The sequence below is a fragment of the Melanerpes formicivorus genome, unplaced genomic scaffold (assembly GCF_026170545.1).
Source record: "Melanerpes formicivorus ecotype bairdi unplaced genomic scaffold, bMelFor1.0.p_v2 SCAF_9, whole genome shotgun sequence".
NCBI lineage: Eukaryota > Metazoa > Chordata > Aves > Piciformes > Picidae > Melanerpes > Melanerpes formicivorus.
The window spans coordinates 12,310,139-12,320,808 of NW_027142361.1; the positions used below are offsets into that span (position 1 = coordinate 12,310,139).

Sequence of the window (10,670 nt, forward strand, 5' to 3'; positions counted from 1 at the left end):
CCATCTGCACACACCCCACCTTGAGGACAGGGGCAACTCAGCATCCCCCAACCCTGCTGGGGACCACACCTGCGACCGTTTGACGCTGTCCCCTTAAGAAAGGGAATATGGTGGACGGAAGTTGATAAACGAAAAGAAGGATCTAAACTAATTTCATTGGTAGAGTGGGAAGAAGCACCTTCTGAACTGGGAGTGCAGGAGGGTATCCTGGGCATTCCAGCACTTTTCTATCAGTCTTGCTTCCGCTCCTCTGCCAAGCAGCAGCTCTCTGTGCTGGGCTTTCGGCCAAGGCTTTGGCCTTGAAACTGATAAGGCCTGTATTAACTACTTTGCAATTAACACAACTGCTTCTAACCTTTTTTCTTTTTCTCTCTCTTTCTAACCCGCTCTGGGGAAAAGGGGGAGAGAGGGGGAGAGCGGAGGTGGGAAACCCCCTCAGCAGAGGGGGGAACTCTCATTTCTGTGCTACTCTGTTGTATATCTTTGTATATATTGTAAATATTGTAAATTTGTATATAATCCCCTGCATATCCTACATTGCTTTGTAAATATACAGCTCCACTGCTTTGCTAATTCAGCTGTGAGATTTTTTTTCCCTTTCCCTTCAATTTTCTTTCCCTTTACTTTACAGGGGGGAGGGAGGAGGCTTCTTGGCCTTACCCTTCCAACCCTACGACATTTTTTTTTTCTTGGCTTACCCAACGTGCGGCAGATAATTAGTTTAATTTATTACTTGATTGATTTAGTGTTTTCTAGCTGAATTAGCAAACATGAAGGTGTTGTGGTTTGTAGAACGGCTATTCTTTTCAATTTTTGGGGCTCTGGTTTACAGATATTGTTTGGGTTTGATTTTGGATTACCTGGGCAAATATTTGGTGCGGACAATTTATCTGTGGGTTATGTATAGAGTTAGACTATGGTATGGAAAATGTATTAATTTATTATAGCCAGCGAGATACAGAAATGTTACCTCCACCACTCTCCCAATTGAGATAAAGGGCTTTAGGATTCCGCCTGAGGAGAGAGTAACTTTAGGTGATGCCTGGGATCCAAAGGTGATTTCTTTCATGTGTATAATTCTGCTGCTGGTGATAACAAATGTGTATTCTCTGTATTCCTGGCGTCGGGAGAAGAAGGTGTCCAGGGCGTGTTTTGTTATTAAAACTAGATCAAAAAGAAAACACCGTGGCTCTGGATCAGTCCCAGAGTCATCTAGTGATGAGGACTGTGGAGAACCTCTGTCGGTTAAAAAGAGGGCTAAAAAGTTAATTGGTAAAGCAGCTCTACATGACTTTGCTGCTGATTCTGGCAAGCTGCCAAGGGCGGCAGCTGGTATCAACATGGCGCCTACTCCTTCTCCTCCTTCTTCTTCTCCGTCGGCCATTAACGGAGCAACGTCACTTCCGCTTACTCCCTCGGTGGGACCGGAAGTCACTGCCCCAGCAGCTGATTTATCTCAGGACCTGTCAGCTTCCATTAAGGTGGCTGTAAATTCAAACACAGCTCCAGTTAAGGTGGCTCCTTTAAAGACTAGAGGTGGAAAGGCCAAAGATGGAGAAGAAGATCTGGAGACTGATCCTGGTGAGGGGCCCTCTACTCTAAGAAATCCTGCTGAGGAGGAAGAGAAGGTTTGTTTTAAAGATCTAGCTAACCTAGTGAGATCAAAGCAGGATAGAGATGCAGCTAGGAAAGGAGCTGGCAAAGGTGGTTCTCAGCTTAAAGAGATCCTTGAGAAAATGACAGCAGGATTATTTGGACAAAAAGTTCAGGGAGAGGAAGAAGAAGATGATATTTTAGAGTGTTCGTCACCACGTGAGGAATTGCGTTATGTCCGTAAAGATTTCACCAGGGCAGATAAGGAGCCAGTTCTAGCTTGGCTTAGTAGGTGTTATGATACAGGTGCTTCAGCTCTAACAGTTGGAGACAAGTCAGCAGCTCAGTTAGGAACTCTCTCAAGGGACAATGGAATAGATAGACATCTAGGCAGGGCTCTCGGTAAGGTTAATCTGTGGATACACCTTTTAATGGCGGTTGCCCTGAGATACCCTTCCCGAGATGATCTTCCCTGGAATCCTAAACCCTGGACTACCATAGATGAGGGAATTAAGCGCTTGAGAGAATTTGCTGTTAGAGAGCTACTCTATGGTGAACATGAAACTATGAATCCTGATGACATTCCTGTGGGTATTGGTCTTGCTAAAAAGATCATCAAACTTGCTCCTTCTAATTATGCAAACATTCTGGCAAGCAGAATTGTGTCAAGAAATTATGGTGGAGCTTCTCCTACGGTTGGCCAATTCAGTGATCAGATGAGACAATTAGAGGATAGCATGACACGCGTTTCTTTGGCTTCAGCCATTAAAACTATGTCTGGAGATATACAGAATTGCATAAGAGAGTTAAAAGATGAATTTAGAAATTCCATATCCCAATAGGCACAAAGGGATAATTTCAATTCTTCCTCCAGGTGGATATAAGTTTCATCTGTGAGGAACACAGGTCCTCCAAGGAGGCCATTCCAAAACAGATCAAATCAAAACAGACCACCAAGGCAATCATGTAGAACTATTTGGATAACTCTGCGTGATCAGTTTGGTGAGAACATGAACCGCTGAGATGGCCAACCAACTTCTAATCTTTTCAGGAGACTGAGGGAATTGCAAAGTGGCAGAACCCGAGGTAGCAATACCAGAAGGGTAGCTGTTACTTCCACAGTTCCCCAGAACAACCCTAGTAGCTCCAACAGTGGCTCCAGTTATAACATGCAAAGTTATAACCCTGCACACTATGTGCAATGCACATGTGCGCATGTTCCCCATAAGTAGGGGTGCCCTGCCTCCCGCCAGGGGCAGGAGAGGGATAACAGAGATAACAGAATCTATTGGGATGTGTACATCCAGTGGCCAGGCACTTCACCATTTCGGAAGTACAGGGCCTTGGTTGACACAGGAGCTCAGTGCACCATAATGCCATCAAATTATCAGGGATCAGAGTCTATAACTATTCCGGGAGTCACTGGTGGATCTCAAGAGTTAAGAAAAGTGGAGGTTAATATAAGTTTAACTGGTAAACAATGGAGGAATCATACAGTTGTGACCGGACCTGACGCACCTTGTATTTTAGGAATTGATTTTCTGAGAGAAGGGCGTTTCAAAGACCCTAGAGGTTACAAATGGGCTTTTGGAGTAGCTTCTATAGAAATTGATGGACAAAAATTGAAGCTATCTGCTAGACCTGATCTTTCTGATGCATCTGCAGTTGTGGGACAACACAAGATACAGGACATTAAATTGCCGGTTGCTTCTCAGACTGTGCACCACAGACAATACAGAACCAACCGTGACTCTTTGTTGCCCATTCAGAATCTGATTCGTCAGTTGGAAAGTCAGAAAGTCGTCAGCAAAACTCATTCACCTTTCAACAGTCCAGTGTGGCCTGTGCGGAAGCAGAATGGAGACTGGCATCTGACAGTCGACTACCGAGCCCTAAATGAAGTGACACCACCTATGGCCAAGCTGTCAGCCCATGGCTTGGACAGCAGCACTCTGAGCTGGGTTAGGAACTGACTGGATGGCCGAACCCAGAGAGTGGTGGTGACAGGAATTGATCTGCTAGAGGGTAGAGAGGCTCTGCAGAGAGACCTCGACAGGCTGGACAGATGGGCAGAGTCCAACGGCATGAGATTTAACACATCCAAGTGCCGGGTTCTACACATTGGTCACAACAACCCCATGCAGTGCTACAGGCTGGGGTCAGAGTGGCTGGAGAGCAGCCAGGCAGAGAGGGACCTGGGGGTGCTGTTTGATGGTAGGATGAACATGAGCCTGCAGTGTGCCCAGGTGGCCAGGAGGGCCAATGGCATCCTGGCCTGCATTAAGAACAGTGTGGCCAGCAGGTGCAGGGAGGTCATTCTGCCCCTGTACACTGCACTGGTTAGGCCACACCTCGAGTACTGTGTCCAGTTCTGGGCCCCTCAGTTTAGGAAGGATGTTGACTTGCTGGAACGAGTCCAGAGAAGGGCAACAAAGTTAGTGAGGGGCTTGGAACACAAGCCCTATGAGGAGAGGCTGAGGGAGCTGGGGCTGCTTAGCCTGGAGAGGAGGAGACTCAGGGGTGACCTTATTGCTCTCTACAACTACCTGAAGGGGGGTTGTAAACAGGCAGAGGTTGGTCTCTTCTCCCAGGCAGCCAGCACCAGAACAAGAGGACACAGTCTCAGGCTGCACCAGGGGAAGTTCAGGCTGGAGGTCAGGAGGAAGTTTTACACAGAGAGAGTGATTGCCCATTGGAATGGACTGCCCGGGGAGGTGGTGGAGTCGCCGTCACTGGAGGTGTTCAGGAGGAGACTTGATGGGGTGCTTGGTTACATAGGTTAGTTGATTAGGTGGTGTTGGGTGATAGGTTGGACGCGATGATCTTGAAGGTCTCTTCCAACCTGGTTTATTCTATTCTATTCTATTCTATTCTATTCTATTCTATTCTATGAGTGCAGCAGTACCAGACATGATGGAGCTACAGTATGAGCTGGAATCCAAAGAGGCCAAATGGTATGCTACCATAGACATTGCTAATGCATTTTTCTCTATTCCCATAGCAGAGGAATGCAGGCCTCAGTTTGCTTTCACCTGGAGAGGAATCCAGTGCACTTTCAACAGATTGCCAGTGGGCTGGATCCACAGCTCAAGCATCTGTCATGCAGTGATCCACGATGCTCTGGAGAAAGGCGGTGCTCCAGAACACATCCAGTTCATCGATGATATCATCATCTGGGGTAAAACTGCTGTGGTGGGTTTGGAAGGGGTAAGGCCAAGAAGCCTCCTCCCTTCCCCCTTGTAAGGTAAAAGGGAAAAAAATATTGAAGGGAAAGGAAAAAAAAACCTCACAAGCTGAATTAGCAAAGCAGTGGAGCTATATTTACAAAGCAATGTAGGGAATGCAGGGGAATATTTACAAATTTACAATATCTACAATATATACAAAGATATACAACAGAGCAACACAGAAACGAGAGTGACCCCCCCTTGGCAGAGGGGTCCCCCACCTCCGCTCTCCCCTCTCTTCCCCCCCTTTCCCCAGAATGGGATAGAAAGAGAAAGAAAAGAGAGGAAAAAAAAGTTAGAAGCAGTTTGTGTTAATTGGAAGGGAGTTAATATACCGGCCTTTATCTGTCTTCAAGGCCGAGGCCTTGGCAGAAAGCCCAGCACAGGCAGAGCTGCTGCACGAAGAAAAGGCGGAAGCAAGACTGAAGATAAGGTGCTGGAAAAACCCAGTATAGTCCCAGCTCAGAAGGTGCTTCCTCCCACTTCACCAATGAAATTAGTTTAGACTATTCCTTCCGTTTACCAACTTCCGTCCACCATATTCCCTTTCTTAAGGGGGCAACGTCAACCGGCCACAACTGCTGAGGAAGTCTTCGAGAAAGGTAACAAAATCATTGACATTCTTCTCAATGCAGGTTTTGCCATTAAGTGAGACAAGGTGAAAGGACCTACCACAGAGATTCAGTTTCTGGGAGTGCAGTGGCAGGATGGACGCCGACACATTCCAGTGGATGTGGTAAATAGAGTCTCCACCATGGCAAATCCCACAAACAAGCAAGAGACCCTACGTTTCTTGGGGATAGTGGGATTTTGGAGACTGCACATTCCTGGATACAGTCAGATTGTGAAACCTCTGTATGATGTGACTCGAAAGAGAAACCATTTCCACTGGGGACCTGAACAACAAGCAGCCTTTGACCAGATAAAGCAAGAGGTAGTTCAAGCAATTGGTCTGGGACCTGTCAGAGATGGTCCAGACATTAAGAACATTTTGTACACGGCTGCAAGTGACAATGGTCCAACCTGGTGCTTGTGGCAAAAAGCTCCAGGTGAGACACATGGACGACCTCTTGGTTTCTGGAGTCGAGGTTCAGAGGCTAATTATACTCCAACAGAGAAAGAACTTTTAGCTGCCTATGAAGGAGTAAAAGCATCTTCTGAAGTAATTGGAACTGAATCACAACTTATTCTAGCTCCCAGATTACCAGTTTTGAATTGGATGTTCAAAGGCAAAGGCTCCACACCACATCATGCCACAGACTCAACATGGTCTAAGTGGATGGCTCTGATAACACAGAGAGCTCAAATGGGAAATCTTGAAAGACCTGGTCTAGTGGAGGTGATCGCAAGTTGCCCTGAAGGTATCAACTGTGCTAAACCTCCAGAGGAGAAAGTAACTCGTGCTGAGGAAGCTCCTCCTTAAAATGACCTTTCTGATGATGAAAAGAAATATGCTTTGTTCATAGATGGTTCCTGTCGTCTTGTTGGAAACAAGCGAAGGTGGAATGCTGCAGTGTGGAGTCCAACACACCGAGTTGCAGAGGCGAAAGATGGAGAAGGAGAATCCAGTCAGTTCGCAGAGGTAAAAGCTGTCCAGCTAGCTCTCGACGTAGCTGAACGTGAGAGATGGCCAAAGCTTTATCTCTACACCGACTCATGGATGGTAGCCAATGCTCTATGGGGTTGGCTAAAGAACTGGAAGAAGAGTGGTTGGCAGAGGAAAGGAAAACCCATTTGGGCAGCCGACCTGTGGCAGGACATTACTGATCGAGTTGAGAGAATTCAAGTGAAAGAGAGACACATCGATGCTCACATTCCTAAGAGCAAAGCTACTGAGGAACAGCAACACAACCATCAGGCAGATCTAGCTGCAAGAGTTTCTCAAGTAGACATGGACTCTAATCTTGATCTCGACTGGAAACACCGAGGTGAGATATTCTTAGCTCAATGGGCTCATGGTTTGTCAGGACATCAAGGCAGAGATGCAACATACCAATGGGCTCGTGACAGTTCCACAGACATTTCCATGGATGCTATCACACAAGTCATCCATGACTGTGACATTTGTGCTGCTATTAAGCAGGCAAAACGACTCAAGCCCTTGTGGTATGGTGACAGATGGTCCAAGTACAAGTATGGTGAAGCTTGGCAGATTGGCTACATCACTCTACCACATTCTCGTTCTGGTAAGCAATACGTGCTTACTATGGTAGAGGCAAACACTGGATGGTTGGAAACTTATCCAGTTCCACATGCAACTGCACGCAACACCATTCTTGGTCTGGAGAGACAGATCCTGTGGAGACACAGAACTCCAGAGAGGATTGAGTCAGACAACGGAACTCATTTCAAGAACAACCTTGTAAGGAACTGGGCAAAAGAGCACAGTATTGAGTGGATATTCCATATTCCCTACTATGCACCAGCTTCAGGGAAGATTGAACGCTACAACGGTTTGTTGAAGACCACTCTTAAAGCCATGGGGGGTGGATCTTTGAAAAACTGGGAAAAACATTTAGCACAAGCAACCTAGCTGGTAAATAGTAGAGGTTCAGTGAACCGAGCTGGACCTGCACATTCAGATTTGCTACAGAAAGTAGAAGGTGATAGAGTTCCTGTTGTTAGAGAAAAGAATCTGTTAGGTAAAACTGTTTGGGTATTTTCACCCTCAGGAGAGGCTAAACCTGTCCGAGGGGTGGTTTCAGCTGAAGGTGCAGGTCACACTTATTGGGTAATGCAGGAGAATGGTGAAATTCAGTGTATTCCACAAAGAAATTTAACTTTAGCTGAAAGAGGTTAATGTCAAACTGTTGTACAGCTACATCGCGTCCAAAGGAAGAATCAACGAGGAATCTACGGTGCACGAACCCTGAGATCCCTGAGAGCCCTGAGTCAACTAAGAGACCCTGAGTTTCCCTGTTTCCCTTTTCTTTGGTTCGTCGGCGAAGAAATGAACTGTTTTCTATTTTTCTCATTTTCTGATTTTCTTTGGACTTTTGAATCATCTACATCTGAGCATAGCCGGAATGGACTATGACTTTACTCATGAACTGTAAATATCATTCTGGATTGGATGGACAGTATGAACGGCCAATGAAATTGTTTAGAAGGGGTGGACTGTGACCGTTTGAGGCTGTGCCTTTAAGAAAGGGAATATGGTGGACGGAAGTTGATAAACGAAAAGAAGGATCTAAACTAATTTCATTGGTAGAGTGGGAAGAAGCACCTTCTGAACTGGGAGTGCAGGAGGGTATCCTGGGCATTCCAGCACTTTTCTATCAGTCTTGCTTCTGCTCCTCTGCCAAGCAGCAGCTCTCTGTGCTGGGCTTTCGGCCAAGGCTTTGGCCTTGAAACTGATAAGGCCTGTATTAACTACTTTGCAATTAACACAACTGCTTCTAACCTTTTTTCTCTTTCTCTCTCTTTCTAACCCGCTCTGGGGAAAAGGGGGAGAGAGGGGGAGAGCGGAGGTGGGGAACCCCCTCAGCAGAGGGGGGAACTCTCATTTCTGTGCTACTCTGTTGTATATCTTTGTATATATTGTAAATATTGTAAATTTGTATATATTCCCCTGCATATCCTACATTGCTTTGTAAATATACAGCTCCACTGCTTTGCTAATTCAGCTGTGAGTTTTTTTTTTCCCTTTCCCTTCAATTTTCTTTCCCTTTACTTTACAGGGGGGAGGGAGGAGGCTTCTTGGCCTTACCCTTCCAACCCTATGACAACACCCTATTCCCCCATCCTCCCACTGGACCCCCACCTCCCTCCAAGGACCATCCCCACCACCAGCACAGACACCTGAAGCAAACTATGGGAAGATGCATTTTTCTGGGGGGTGACACAGGTTGGGGAGCAGCAGAGCCAGCCCCAACCCCAGCCACACCCCCCACAACCACACCAACCCTTCCCAGAGCCCCTTGGGACCAGGGGCAAAGGCTTTGATATCCCCCCAAAACCACAACGGGGGGACAGCTTCCCACCAGGAAGGGCAGGGAAGAGCTTTGCAGTCCCCTCTTGACCTTTGGCAGTGAGGCAGGGGCGAGGTTTGTCTCGCAAAGATGGTGGCCAGCGTCACCACCAGCACCACGTCCATCATTCCAACACCTTCCTGCTGATGGGTGGAGAGGTGGTCCAGGGGAAGTCAAGCCCAGCTCTCGAGCTCAGCTGTCACTGTTGATGGCCATGCTCTCCAGGGGAAGCCAAACCCAGCTCTCGAGCTCAGCTGTCACTGTTGGTGGCTGTGCTCTCCAGGGGAAGCCAAGCCTAGCTCTCGGGCTCAGCCGTCGCTCTTGATGGCCGTGCTCTCTCCACGCAGCAAAGCCTCCCGCTCAGCCGTGCCGCCGCTCTCCTCTTCCCGACGGGCAAGGCAGGCCAGGAGGGGGCGGTGGAGGCCGTTGTAAAGAGCGGCCCCCAGCAGCAGCATAGCAAAGCCCAAGATCTGCAGGCTGTGGAAGGTCTCCCAGCCCAGGGCCAAGCTGATAGCCCAGATGACGAGGGTGCGCAGGCTGTCCAGCACCATGCGGGTGGTGGCGCTGATCTCCTTGGTGATGCTGATGCCGGCGAAGTTGAAGAAGGCAATGCTGCTGATGTTGCCCAGCAGGGCCAAGGCGATGAGGGGCCGGTGGCCCACCTGGCAGAAGGCATCCAGGGCATCTTCCAGCATCTGCCAAGGGTTCCCACTGAAGCCTCCTGCCGGGATGTAGTACATGGGCACCAGCAGCAGGGCCAGGATGATGAAGCCGAAGAAGCCTGGTTGGGAGAGGGTGCCAGAGAATCGAAGGAGGGGTTAGGTTGGAAAGGACCTTGAAGATCATCAAGCCCTACCGTTGACCCAGCACTGCCAGGTCATCACTAAACTATGGCCCTCAGCACCACATCACAGGGCTTTCAAACACTTCAGGGATGGGGACTCCCATCCCTGGAGAGAAGGACAGCTAGAACAGGGGGTATATAAGGAAGCTGCCCGAGCAGCAAGAGTCTTGGTTAGGAAAGCCAAAGCAGAGTTTGAATTGAATCTAGCCAGGGAGATTAAAGGGAACACTAAGAACTTCTACAGGTATATTAATGGGAAGAAGAAGACTAGGGAAGGTGTGGGCCCCCTCAGAAAGGAAAATGGTGACATGGTCACAAGTGATGAGGAAAAGGCTGAGGTACTTAATAACTTCTTTACCTCAGTCTTCACTGCAAGGGCCTCTAGCCACACTCCTGATGTTATGGAAAACAAAGCCAGGGACGGGGAGGAAGAACTGCCCATTGTAAGTGCAAATCAGGTTCGTGACCATCTGAAGAACCTGAAAGTGTTCAAGTCCATGGGACCCGACGGGATACACCCACGGGTACTGAGAGAACTGGCAGATGAGGTTGCTAAACCCCTCTCTATTATATTTCAAAAGTCATGGCAGTCTGGTGAAGTCCCCACAGACTGGAAGAGGGGAAACATTGCCCCCATCTTCAAAAAGGGTAAGAAGGAGGAACCAGGGAACTACAGGCCAGTCAGTCTCACCTCTGTGCCTGGAAAGATCATGGAGCAGATCCTCCTGGAGTCACTACTCGCTCAAAAGAATAGTGAAGAGGTGATTTGGAACAGTCAGCATGGCTTCGCCAAGGGCAAATCCTGCCTGACCAACCTGGTGGCCTTCTATGAGCAGGTGACAAAATTAATAGATGAGGGGCGAGCAACTGATGTTATTTACCTGGACCTGAGCAAAGCCTTCGACACTGTCCCGCACCACATCCTGGTCTCCAAACTGGTGACACATGGGTTGGATGGGTGGACCACTAGATGGATAAGGAACTGGCTTGATGGCCGCACCCAAAGAGTGGCTGTCAATGGCTCCATGTCCCAGT

At 48.1% G+C, this 10,670-nt stretch overlaps 1 protein-coding gene across 1 annotated transcript; it reads right to left on the reverse strand.

Moving 5' to 3' along the window:
• Nucleotides 1-9,079: 9,079 nt before the first annotated feature.
• On the reverse strand, nt 9,080-9,603 carry SLC35F6 (solute carrier family 35 member F6; the record flags this gene model as incomplete). The annotated part of the gene is made up of 1 exon (XM_068142917.1): nt 9,080-9,603. A coding segment is annotated over one exon (504 nt), but the record flags the coding sequence as incomplete, so codon positions are not given.
• Nucleotides 9,604-10,670: the final 1,067 nt, after the last annotated feature.